The sequence below is a fragment of the Odontomachus brunneus genome, unplaced genomic scaffold (assembly GCF_010583005.1).
Source record: "Odontomachus brunneus isolate Ranch 3 - 2012 unplaced genomic scaffold, Obru_v1 Obru_scaffold_251, whole genome shotgun sequence".
Lineage (NCBI taxonomy): Eukaryota > Metazoa > Arthropoda > Insecta > Hymenoptera > Formicidae > Odontomachus > Odontomachus brunneus.
In genome coordinates, this window is record NW_022639701.1 from 171,742 (window position 1) to 184,904 (window position 13,163).

At 36.6% G+C, this 13,163-nt stretch overlaps 1 protein-coding gene across 8 annotated transcripts; it reads right to left on the bottom strand.

Moving 5' to 3' along the window:
• Positions 1-3,430: 3,430 nt before the first annotated feature.
• Positions 3,431-11,866, bottom strand: LOC116852720. Of its 8 annotated transcripts, none has more exons than XR_004379842.1 (4): positions 11,218-11,863; positions 10,418-10,552; positions 9,534-9,809; positions 6,948-7,185 (listed from the first exon to the last, which is right to left on the bottom strand). XR_004379842.1 is itself a non-coding variant. In XM_032833343.1 (3 exons), the coding sequence occupies exons 1-3, from the start codon at positions 11,438-11,440 to the stop codon at positions 5,737-5,739; spliced, it is 1,281 nt and encodes a 426-aa protein (XP_032689234.1). In that variant the 5' UTR covers positions 11,441-11,866; the 3' UTR covers positions 3,431-5,736. The 8 variants fall into 8 exon arrangements, 6 of the variants coding, with proteins under 6 accessions (XP_032689234.1, XP_032689233.1, XP_032689229.1 ...); XR_004379843.1 differs by having other exon boundaries at positions 11,276-11,858; XM_032833343.1 differs by lacking the exon at positions 6,948-7,185 and adding an exon at positions 3,431-5,775 and having other exon boundaries at positions 9,534-10,552; positions 11,218-11,866.
• Positions 11,867-13,163: the final 1,297 nt, after the last annotated feature.

Below are 13,163 nucleotides of genomic sequence, written 5' to 3' on the forward strand. Positions count from 1 at the left end.
CTTCAAATGGTAACAGAAAATCAATGCTGTCCGCAAATCGTAGTTTCCAGGCACAAAATTCGACATGTTCAACGCTATTACAAACTATGCTGTTGTATGAAACTTGTATTGTTGTGAGTTGAAAATCTTTGTCAGAGATGTCAACAAGGAAATGGCGCCAATGACGCGGTTTGACGGTAACTACATTGACAGCTAGGGCCATCTATGGGCAAATTCCGGTTTCATATTTACAGACCTAGTATTGTATCGATTGAATGCGTCATCGTTGATATGCATTGGGCGCATTCAGTAGAAAAAGCGCTCAGTGAGCAATCAACGATTATTGGTTCTTACTATTACATCCCTAAATCTAGACCAATTACATTGACAAATTACTCAACTGTTGTGCAACTGTTGAGTCTGCTGAATGCAGCCATTGACCGCGTTCAGTAGAACAAGTGATCAGTAAGCGCTCAGGGAGCTCTTGTATATGATTTGGCATATTCTTTTAGATCTCCAACTATACTCCAATCAGATGTAAGAGCTCACTGAGCGCTTACTGATCACTTGTTCTACTGAACGCGGCCATTGCTAATGTTAAGATTATCTAATAGAAAGTTACTATTTAATATGTGTATCAAGTGCACGATGTAAATTAAGCCATTACTGCTTAAGTTTTTCTGTGTGGCACGGCCCTTACACGACAAAATCTATAAAAAGGAAGGGGATAGCGTTGGTACCAGCAAGAACCCCTAGGTAACTCAAATTAAATTTCTATGCATTAGTAGTGATATATGTTGATAAGGGCCAGCGCACGAACATTGCCGTAGCTCCTTACGTCACCTTAGGCTGCGTTCAGATTCCTCACCCGGGTGTATTCTATTACTAGAAGTGCTATAGTATATGTATCATATACTATAGTGTTTCTAGTAATAGAGTGCACCTGGATGAGGAATCTGAACGCACCCTTACATGGCAATCTTACGTTACATGAGACGTAAGCTGAACATACGGCAACACACAAAAATTTTACGTTACGTTACGTTACGAAGGAACATTGAGGTTCTGTGACAAAGGTAATTAAATCAGATTATTGAACAATAAGTAAAGAAACAATAATAATTTATCTTTACAAACATAATTAGAAATGTCTATGTTGAGCACATATTAATTTTATTAAATTGTTAAATGTATCTGTATAAAATTATAAACATTGCGTTATAACCTTTTCCCAACACTATGTATAGAATATGTTTGACATATAAATATTGAAATAAAATTTTAGGTTCTCAAGTTAACAAATATGAAAACATCAAAGTCTATGAAGTTAAAATGTTTATTGTTATCATTACTCTTAATTTATTATATGAGACTAAAACGGAGAAAAACACATAAAAGATGGCAAAATAGAAGATGGCTCGTGAGACCAATTAATCAACAGAGGAAACAGCAAGGAGAATATGAAGATCTGTTTCAAGAATTAAAAACTGATGAAGACATGTTTGTCAAATATGCCATGAATGTTCAACATTTTAACAAGTTATCAACCATGCTAAGACCTTATTTGTTAAAAAAAATTAAGAAAGCTTTATCTCCGGAACACGAAGGTTAATAATAACATTAAGATAAATATAGTTTATTAGTAAAAAATTGTTTAATGTAACTACTTCTTAAATTTTTAGTTATGTTTAGAAAGGGAGCGGTGCACTTGGACACGGTGCATTTGGACACAGCCAATCATAGCACCGTGTGATTAGAGACATTTGTAGGGTCCCTTGGAACAGCGACTTGTGATTGGACTGTGTCCAATTGCCCCGTGTCCAATTGATATACACCCGTTTAGAAATCATTGTTAGAAAAAAATGTTTCATGAAATTATAAACTATACAACAAAAATTATGATACATTTTTTAGATATTTTGCAACAATAACAATTCAATAGCAAGTCTTTGCATTTTCTTTTCGAGTTGGGCAGTCAACTGTTAGACAGTTAATGAAAGAAGTGTGTCTAGTTATTGTTAATACATTACAGCCTCTATATTTAGCATGTCCAACTGAAGAACAGTGGAAAAATATTGCTGATGGATCATTATACGAGTATATAATGGAAACGCAGCATCTGCGATAAAAAATTCAGACATAGAGATATTACTTCCGTGAGGATAAGCGCGTGAAGTGGGCAAATTAAATCCATTATGTTTTAAATATTTTCCAATAGTTGAAGATTCAAAAATGCCTCCGTCACTATTCCATAGGCTCCTATATCAACTAAACTAAATCTATATAAATGATCAGATATTGCCATAAGAATAATACTGAATTGTTTCTTATAATTAAAATACAATCTTCCAGAATTAGGAGGACATCGCAAAACTATATGTTTCCCGTCAATAGCTCCAAAGCAGTTAGGCATATTCCATCGGTTTCAGTATCCATTAGCAATATTCTTCCACTGTTCTTCAGTTGGACATGCTAAATATAGAGGCTATAATGTATTAACTAGACACACTTCTTTCATTAACTGTCTAACAGCTGACTGCCCAACTCGAAAAGAAAATTCAATACTTCCTACTGAATTCCCTGTTGCAAAATATCTGAAAAATGTATCACAATTTTTGCTATATAGTTTATAATTTCGTGAAACATTTTTTTTTAACAATGATTTCTAAAAATAACTAAAAATTTAAGAAGTAGTTATATCAAACAATTTTTTACTAATAAACTATATTTATCTTAATGTTATTATTAACCTGTGTTTCGGAGATAGAGCTTTCTTAGTTTTTTTTATCAAATAAAATCTTAGCATGGTTGATAACTTGTTAAAATGTTGAACATTCATCCTGGCATATTTGACAAACATGTCTTCATCAGTTTTTAAGTCTTGAAACAGATTTTCATATTCTCCTTGCTATTTCTTCTGTTGATTAATTGGTCTCACGAGCCATTTTATATTTTGCCATCTTTTGTGTATTTTTTTCCGTTTTAGTCTCATATAATAAATTAAAAGTAATGATAACAATAAATATTTTAACATTTTATTAGTCATAAACTTTGATGTTTTCATATTTGTTGACTTGAGAACCTCAAATTTTATTCCAATATTTATATATCAAACATATTCTATACATAGTGTTGGGAAAATGTTATAAACAATGTTTATAATTTTGTACAGATACATTTAACAGTTTAATAAAATTAATATGTGCTTAATATAGACATTTCTAATTATGGCTGTAAAGATAAATTATTATTATTTCTTTACTTATTGTTTAATAATCTGATTTAATTACCTTTGTCACAGAACCTCTATGTTCCTTCGTAACATAACGTAACGTAAAATTTTCGTGCGTTGCCGTACGTTTAGCTTACGTCTCACATAACATAAGGTTGTCACGTAAGGTGGCATAAAGAGCTATGGCAATGTTCGTGCGCTGGCCCTTAGCCGAAACCTTCTTGACATAAGTGTGTATATGGCTTATACGTGTTTGACGTTTTGACATAAGTGTGTTGGTCGGACATATGTGTGCACGTCGCGTATGTGAAGTAATAAATATTTTATAAATGTATATATGTATGTTAAATACATTGTAACGTGTAACTAAAATCAAAATAAATAAAACTGTCACAATAACAAGATGAAAACAGTAATAAGAAGAAAACTTATATTATAAAAATAAAAAATATGTTGATAAATAATCCTTATAAAAAATTAATATTGGTGCTGTAATAAATTGGCGAGTGACCAATTACTATTGCTTTGTCATTTTATTACTTTTGCACAAGTAAAGGTACTGCAACAATATTTAATCAAACAATAATTAATCACTGGCCAATATGTTACAGGCAGAGAGAATATATATTTATTATAAGTATTGTTATTTAAATAAATAATATTAAATTCTAAATTTTGGGGTGTATATCAGTTGGACACGGGGTAATTGGACACAGTCTAATCACAAGTCGCTGTTCTAAGGGACCCTACAAATGTCTCTAATCACACGGTGCTGTGATTGGCTGTGTCCAAATGCACCGTGTCCAAGTGCACCGCTCCCTAAATTTTGTGATATGCCTAGGTAAATGTAATTCATTGTTGTCCCTTATAGAAATATCATACTAAGAATCATTGATAATTACTTATTATCCAGTATTTTTAATACTGAAAATAAGTAATTATCAATGATTCTTAGTATGATATTTCTATAAAGGGTGGCTTCATGTTTCGAATTGGAATCAATCTTTCATGGTCAACTGGAGAATGAAACCTGTAGGAGACGATGGAAACATGAAAAGAAGGATAGAATGAAGTCAAATGAAGATTAGATAAAGGTCAGATAAGTAGCTAATATTCTATACCTATATAGACGTATATTATTAATACATAAATAATATATATCTATATAGATTCAAAATATTAACTACTAATCTGATATTTGCTTATTCTTCATTTTATTTCATTCTATCCTTCTTTTCATGCTTCCATTGTCTTCTACAGGTTTCATTCTCCAGTGAGAGATTGATTCCAACTTGAAGCACACAATGAAGCCACAACAGTGAATTACATTTATCTAGGTTATAGGTATCTAGGCATATCACAAAATTTAGAATTTAATATCATTTATTTAAATAACAATCCTTATAAAAAATATATATTCTCTCTGCCTGTAACATATTGGCCAATGATTAATTATTGTTTAATTAAATATTGTTGCACTACTTTTACTTGTGCAAAATAAAATGACAAAGCAATTGGTCACTCGCCAGTTTATTACAGCACCACTATTAATTTCTTATAAGGATTATTTATCAACATATATTTTTTATTTTTATGATATAAATTTTCTTTTTATTACTGTTTTCACCTTGTTATTGTGACAATTTTATTTATTTTGATTTTAGTCACAATGTATTTAACACACATATGTACATTTATAAAATATTTATTACTTCACATACGCGACGTGCACACATATGTCCGACGGGAGCGTTCCGATTGGGGTGTATATCAGTTGGACACGGGGCAATTGGACACAGTCCAATCACAAGTCGCTGTTCCAAGGGACTCTACAAATGTCTCTAATCACACGGTGCTGTGATTGGCTGTGTCCAAATGCACCGTGTCCAAGTGCACCGCTCCCTTCCGATTGACCACAATACGATTGTTGTTGTTGTTGTTTTCTATGGTTCTCGGAACAAAGTCCATTAATCAATATTATAATTAATAGTATAAATCCGTAAAAATCACTCAAATTTAATCAAATTCTTCTTCCAGAACGTTTAATAAAAAGAATTATCTCTTTGAAGGCGTCCACGTTATCACTAAAGGCAACGTGGACAATTTCCGTTGATCCGGCAACACCGGCGCGGAGCCAATACGCAGCAAGTCCGATTCCCGACTGTTGCACGGGCAATACAAAAATACATGATTTAAAGTCTCCACTTCACCGCATTCACAGCATGGATTATCAATGATTCCTTTTTCGAATAAATGTTCAGCAGTATTAGTATGGAAGGATCTTATGCGTCCAATAGTTGTTAAGATACTTCTGTCCAGATGAATAAATTCTTTAAACCAAGGAGACAGGTTTTTTATACGTATTCTGTGAAAATAGCGAAATCCACGCTGTGTAGACGATTCAGAGAAAAATTCCTCAGCCTGTTGGTACATACGGTCACGAAGAGTTCTCTTAATAGTATTTGCAAAAATAATATTCTTATGCGGACCGGATAACAGTCTTCCACAGGCAGCATCCTTGGCCATCACGTCGGCGGATTCATTACCCGCGATTCCAACATGTCCTGGTATCCACACAAAACATATATTAATAATAGTATATCCTTTAGAGGTCAGCTCCATAAATTGTTCCTTGATCATGTAAATCAGATTGTGTTGCTTGTTTTTGAAATTATTATTAGCCAGAGTATTAATAACACTTTTGGAGTCCGATGCAACAATAAAATTTTTTTTCATAGTATTAGACTCCGATATAGCCGAGAGTGCATGGGCGATAGCTATAGCTTCAGCTTCAAAAATAGAAAGTTGGGAGGATAGTTTATAACGTAAGGAAATAGGAGGAGATGAGGAAAAAACGGCACATCCCACTCCAAACTCCGACTTAGAGCCATCAGTGTAAACAATCTTGAAATTTGATAAATTACAATCCACGATACACTTGCGAAAAAATTCCTCCGTCCGCTGCAAAGAACCGACAGACGATCCGCTATCCTCCTCATTCGAAGGGAGTCTAACAAACTTAAAACACCTGTCTCCAATCTCCGTGATAATTGGTAAGCGAGCACAAATTGCCCGAAAGTCATAATTGACTGCACTGGGCAGAGACGTGACACACAGTTCGTGGAGAAATTCAACAAATATATGGCAAAGAAAAAGGCAAAAAAGGGAATACTGACGCAGGAAGTCAATTCCAAATTTCTATTATGTAATGACAAGACTAACATTCTGACAGAATGATTTCTAACGGAAAAGCACCCAGAAATGTATTTATGAAAATTAAAACCTCTACGAACGTCGAGAGGAGCCTCTCCGGCCAAGTGTAACAACACATTCGTAGGAGTGGTGGACATTGCACCCAATACCACTCTTAAAGCTTCGAATTGAATCCTATCGAGAATAATACTGACTCTAGAAATTATACTGGCAAATGCCTGAGAACCATATTCAAGGGCGGAACGTATCCAGTGCCCCACTTAAGACCTGCTATAGATTTGATAACAGAAATCTTGGTACGGATTCTTTTACGGAGTTCTAAACAATGAATCCTCCAGCTTAAACCTCTATCAAAAAATTTGACCGAATCGACTTTAGAGATGATTTCACTATCCAGCTTAATCTTAAGATGCCATTTATTTATAAAGTTATCCGTTTTTTTAAACCTATCCTTAGAGAATAAACAAAAAACTAACTTAACACATGATATTTCCAATCCAAGCGCTGAAATATTATCCCTGAATATTCTCAAAGCTTTATTGATCAAACTATAAACCACGGCGACCGATTGGCTGGTGGTATATAAACAGATGTCATCAGCATAGGCGAGATAATGTACGTCTTCAGGAAGAAAGCTAAAGATGAACGAGATATATATATTGAAGAGGATAGGGCTGAGAACCGAACCCTGAGGAAGTCCTCGAGAAGTTCATTTAGTACCCAAGGAAGTGCCGTCCATAAAGCCCTCGATAGATCTGAAACTGAGCAGAAAATCTAACAATTTTAGGAATTTATTAGGTAAATGCAGTTGTCTCAAGATGCACAAAAGAAGACGTGGGAGAACGTTGTCAAAAGCGCCCCGCAGATCAATAAATACCACACCAGTAAAAGCATTTCTAAAGAAGCCACGCTGAATATCCGCGGAAAGCAGGAAAAGACAATCCGTTGTAGATCTTGACTTACGAAAACCAAATTGTCTTTCAGCAAAAAAGCAATTATTTTCCAGCCACCAATAAAGTCTGGTGAATCAAACGCTCAAAGATCTTTAGAAGGCTATTAGACATGGAAATAGGTCTCATCGCGGAGGAGTTGGCCTTGAGAATAAATACCATAAAATATTCGGACCAAGCAGACGGATAGGAACCAAGATTAAACATTTTATTGAATAAACCAAAAATAAATTTTTTTGTAGATAAAGGAAGTCTGAGTAAAATGTGATTAGGCACAAGATCCGGACCATGAGCAGAACGTTTTTTAATTCGATTAAAAGCACAACAAAATTCATCCCAACTAAATGGTCTAATAATATAATTATTATACTCGCAAACAGAACTACAAAAGGAGCTTCAATCTAACGAAGGGCGAGAGGATAGCAAAGAGCGTTTAACATAATCATTCTGAAGACTAAGGTCCAAAGGATGGGAGCGGTGCACTTGGACACGGTGCATTTGGACACAGCCAATCACAGCACCGTGTGATTAGAGACATTTGTAGGGTCCCTTGGAACAGCGACTTGTGATTGGACTATGTCCAATTGCCCCGTGTCCAACTGATATACACCCCCAAAGGATCGATCCATACGCTAGGGACAACAATATCAAAAGCATCTCGAGCCGCAGAGATTCTATTTTCTGCATTCATAGGTGGCTGAGGAAGTCTCCTATTTTTAAAGGATTTCAGTATACGCCAAACGAAAGCAGAGCTAGCCTTGGGGTCAATTGTAGAACAAAATTCTTTAAACAAGTCAAGTTTTATATTTAATAGTTTTTTCTTAACATTCGCGGCAATAATACGATAATTCGAAAGATTAGTCAAGGAAGGATTACATAGGAAAGCTTTATAAGCCTTTTTTCTCTCTAAGATCAAGGAAGTACACTCTTCGGACCACCAGACGGAGGGAGGAGTAAAACGACTCTTTCCCCTGTTGTTACGCAGAATAGCACCGTAGGTTATAAGCGTATTGATAAACCAAATATAAAAATCATCATAGCAAATAGCAGGGTCCTTATTATAGATGGTAAAAGAAGAGGAGTTACACTCAAGTTCAGACAGAAAATCGGACCAAGAAATCTTTTCAAAATTAAAGGCCGGTCTACATACAGTAAGACGGTCAGACGATCCAAATAAAGTAATCAGTGAGGGAAAGTGATCACTATTGTAAGGATAATCCATCACGTATGATACAGTGGATAGTGCAATGGAATCAGAAGCAAATGTAAAATCAATAACACTTCTATGGGACCCATCAGACGAGGTCCATGTGGGACTTCCATTGCCCAAATTTACAAATTAAGATTGGGAAACCGCGGATTTCAATCTACGACCTTCTTCATTGTATTTCACTGGGAAGGAAGACTAAGAGAGAACATGGGCATTACAATCACCACATAAGATAACATTATCAAAACTAGTTAGGCAGTCAAAAAATTTTTCCCAAAAAGATGGATCAGAATCACAAGAAGATCGACCCGGAGGGTTATAGATAGATATCAAAACAATGATTTTGTTACTACAATGAATTTTAATACCCAAAACATCAACCTTGTTATCGTCACAAATAGATATCGTCAAAAAAGGAAGGTCCTGTATAGAGAAGGAAATGTTATTTTTAACAAGAAAACCAGCACCACCCCCGGAGGATAGAAGTCTCGGGGAGTTCAAAAAAGTATAACCACGAATAAGACAAGAATGAGTGCTGCCAGCATTCTTAGAGATGCAAGTTTCGGAAAGACAAAAGACATCCGGATGATGATCATTGATCAATTCAATCAAGTTCGCAGATCTAGCCAAAAAAGATCTAACATTCCACTGAACTATGGTTAATTTTTGAGAGTCATGCGAAGATGAAGCGATATATGTATTACTTGTAGAAGTCATTTTATTATAGGTCTTCGAAAGACAGAGAAGAACAGATTTTCGATAAGTCCATAATCAAGGACGCAAACTCAGAAATGTGAGATTTTCCTAAAGAGACGGTAGAATTAGGTAGATTAGAGTCAGTGGAAGAGTAGTTTAGCGAAAGAAATTCAAGTAGAGATTTAGACATAGTTCCATCGGAAGCATTAAGTTTAGAGAAAAGTTTTTGATTAAAAGATTCGACCGAACGTACCATATCCGATCGGAAACGGGGCCGCACCTCATCACCCCCAGAGCCCGCGGCGATCTCAACCGCGGGAAGGCCACAATCGACTCCAACAGAGGCGCCGACGCAGGACGCGGACGACGACCCCACGGAAGCGACACAGCCATCAGCCCGGGAGGACCGCCGGCCACCACCCCGCCAGGCCACAACAGTCGAAGCACTCCCGGCAGCGGAAAGCAGCCTTCTTTCAGCTCTCTTTCTTCTCACAACGTGTAGGAAAGAAAGGAACCCAGGACCTCGAGACTGTAAGACAGGAGAAACAGATGTTGGAACATTCCCATCTATTTTATTACCAGGGCCTACCGGAGGTAAAGCCGTTTTATTTTTTTTTGAAGACTTAAGAGCCTCCGCATAAGATACAGCGGATGGTTTATTAATAATCTTTGGCCAGAAATCATCCAAGGTGATCGAGGAAGATCCCTCTGAATGGTTATCCTCAGTGAGACCACTGACCTTGATGAAATTTTCAGCATCAAGAGGGCCCAGGCAATGAACCGCCATGACTCTTTTAACATGTTTATTATGTATATAAACCGGACAATTGACACTGGAAACATGATGGTCAGAATTAGCCAGTTTGTTACGTTCGTAATTGATACATAATACGACATCCGACAAGCAATTCTGGTCAGAGTGTCCCTCACCTGCACACCTGCCACATATCATAGGCATTCCTATCTTTTTACATGAAAATCTCAAATGACCAAATCTATGACAATGAGTGCATCTAATGACTCTACCAGCAAACGGTTTCAAGAAGATTTTTTTTCCTAAGAGGAATACAAAAGAGGGAAAACAAAAATTTTCGAAAATACCTATAAATGTGTTGGTATTAATCATTTTATATCCACCTAAAGCGTCAGGATCGGGAGTCCTCTTGCGGAGCCTCTCCACCGAAATAGGCGATCGCCACTCGCCCCTCCAATTATATGTGGGGCGTAGGTGTTGTTTTATAAATTCAGCATCCAATTCAGAGTCGTCAATCCCTGCAAGGATAACTTTTTTTTTACTCTGAAATCAGGAATAAACGTGAGCCAAGTTTCGTCTTTAAATACCGAATGTTCAAATCTCACAATTTCCTGAAAGAAGGCATTTGCGAGATCACAGGTAAGAAATGATATAATAAATTTATTGGAACTAGCCCTCTTAAAGTCAAAAGCTACAGACATAAAAGATCCGATGGATTTGATATCGAATAGAGCCTTAGCCAATTTTAGAACACTAATAGGACGTGTGTCCACAGTGTTATCAACCTGTCTTTCTATAAACACGATGAAAGGACCGTTACTATTTTTCGAGTAGCGATTCTTCACAGCAGACGGAGGAGAAATCCGCGATCCAGGATCAACAGGAGATGCAACCACCGGAGGCGGAGTCCGCATGGAAGATGCACCGACAGCATGAGTAGGGATGGGAATGGAGGAATGAAATACGGAAGAGGAAGAGGCTGATAGACCTTTACTACTGTCACTCAACCCTGATTTTCCGACTTTTTTTCCAGTCAGATTTTTTTTCTCCTTTGACTTAAACAGAAGGTCTGATTAAATACGAGGGCCTGGAGAGACCTTTTTGATAGCGCCATAAATGCTAACATCAGGTGAGCTCAATCTTTTCTTGAGCTTTTCGGTGGTCATCATAAGAGGTGAATTACACTTGATATTAGAAACTGGAGATTTCAGCATACCAGACGCAGCAGAAGTAGTCCGTACCATACTTTTCTTTTTCTCAGACGATTCTTTTGACGAGATCAAAGGCTGAGCATCCATGTCCTTGTCTTCAGAAGGTTGAAGCTCGAAGATGTTGTGTGTATTATCATCCACATCCTTGTTTATTTCCTTGTCTCCATGCTGGGTTAAGCAATCACGTGTCTCCATCGTGAGGATTATAGGTTAAACGATACTAGATCAACAAAGAATCACGTGATATGCACGTGTTCAACGTATAGCAAGCGAGTGACAAAAACACACTAAAGCAATTAAGCAGACAAGCACTAATATAATTAAATAAATCAAGTAGATTAAATCAGAGTCCAGAAAACAAAGCCAGGTCGAAGCCAGTAAAACTAACACATTTGCAAAAGCGCAAAAGATACGAAATTACAAGCTGCTAAGTGAGAGGCTAAGAAACACGAAGCACACCATATGGCGTCCGAAAGCCAACTCCACAATACGATTGGACACAACCAACCGATGAAAAGAATTATCTAGTAAATTACTAGGTCGAACCAATCATTACAATCTGTGTCCAATCATATCGTGGTCAATCGGATCCCACCCGATGTCCGACGAACAGGCTTATGTCAAAACGTCAAACGTCAACACGTATAAGCCACACACACACTTACCTCAAGGTTTCGGCTAACCAAAATATATCACTATTTATTCAGTGTTAAGGCCTTTGCACATAGAAAAATTTTAACCGTAACCGTAAGGTCGTAAGAAAACTGATCAAGCACAGTCGTTTATTCCTCGAACGCAAGGAGAATAATCAACTCTGGTCAGTTTTCTTACGACCTTACGATTACGGTTAAAATTTTTCTACGTGCAAAGGCCCTTACTAAAGCCCGTATCAGACTATTAGAATTGAGATTGAATTGAAATTTAGCCAATCAGAGCAAAATTTACTAAGCTTAAGTTTGGTGAACTTTGCTCTGATTGGCCAATTTTCAATTCAATCTCAATCTTAATCCATAATCTGATACGAGCTTAATAGCATGTTCTGGCTCTGGATTAACCCACTCTGGGTTTCAGCCTACGTTTATTGGTGAAACAAGTACTTATAAGCTTTATGATTGGTTAGTAGAGACTTATGACGTCATTAATCGTTCTCGGAGCGATTAACCCAGGGCCAGTTGAATACGCTATAATTCATAGAAATTTAATTTGAGTTACCTAGCTGGTACCAACGCTATCCCCTCCCTTTTTATGGATTTTGTTGTGTAACCGTAAGACGTACCCTAAAGGCCATCACACACAAAATTACATAGACGCATATGCATAGCATAGTATGGACCAATGAGCATCGAATATTAAGTATCAATCATCAATATGGCGACTTAACATTCAATGCTCGTTGGTCCATATGATCTTATGCTATGTATATGCGTCTATGTAATTTTGTGTGTGATGGCCCTAAGAATTGACCAATCATGTTGAGAATTGTCTAATCGTAAGGTCGCCATTTTGATGAATACTTGATCGTAATTGGTCAATTCTTACGGTACGTCTTACGTTACGGCTATGAAAATTTGTGTGTGGAGGCCTTAAGGGCTATCTACAATAGAGCGTATAATATGTATATCGTAGTAAGAAATTGACCAATCACAATCGATTATTCTTGTAAAACTCCAGTATGATTGATCAGTTTCTTACTGCTATGGCGTACGATTTTCCATTGTAGATGGCCCTTTAAGAGGCGCCGCACAGTGGGACAGAATCCCGAAAACGTGGCTAAAATATGAAGTCGTTGTCCGATTTTTGTAAAAATTGGTATATAAATGTTTTCGACGTCGCTGATTACGAATCTGAAGTGCAAATTTCAAAAAACAAAATGGCGTATCCAATATGGCCGAAGTAAATGAAAAAAAATGTGTTACTT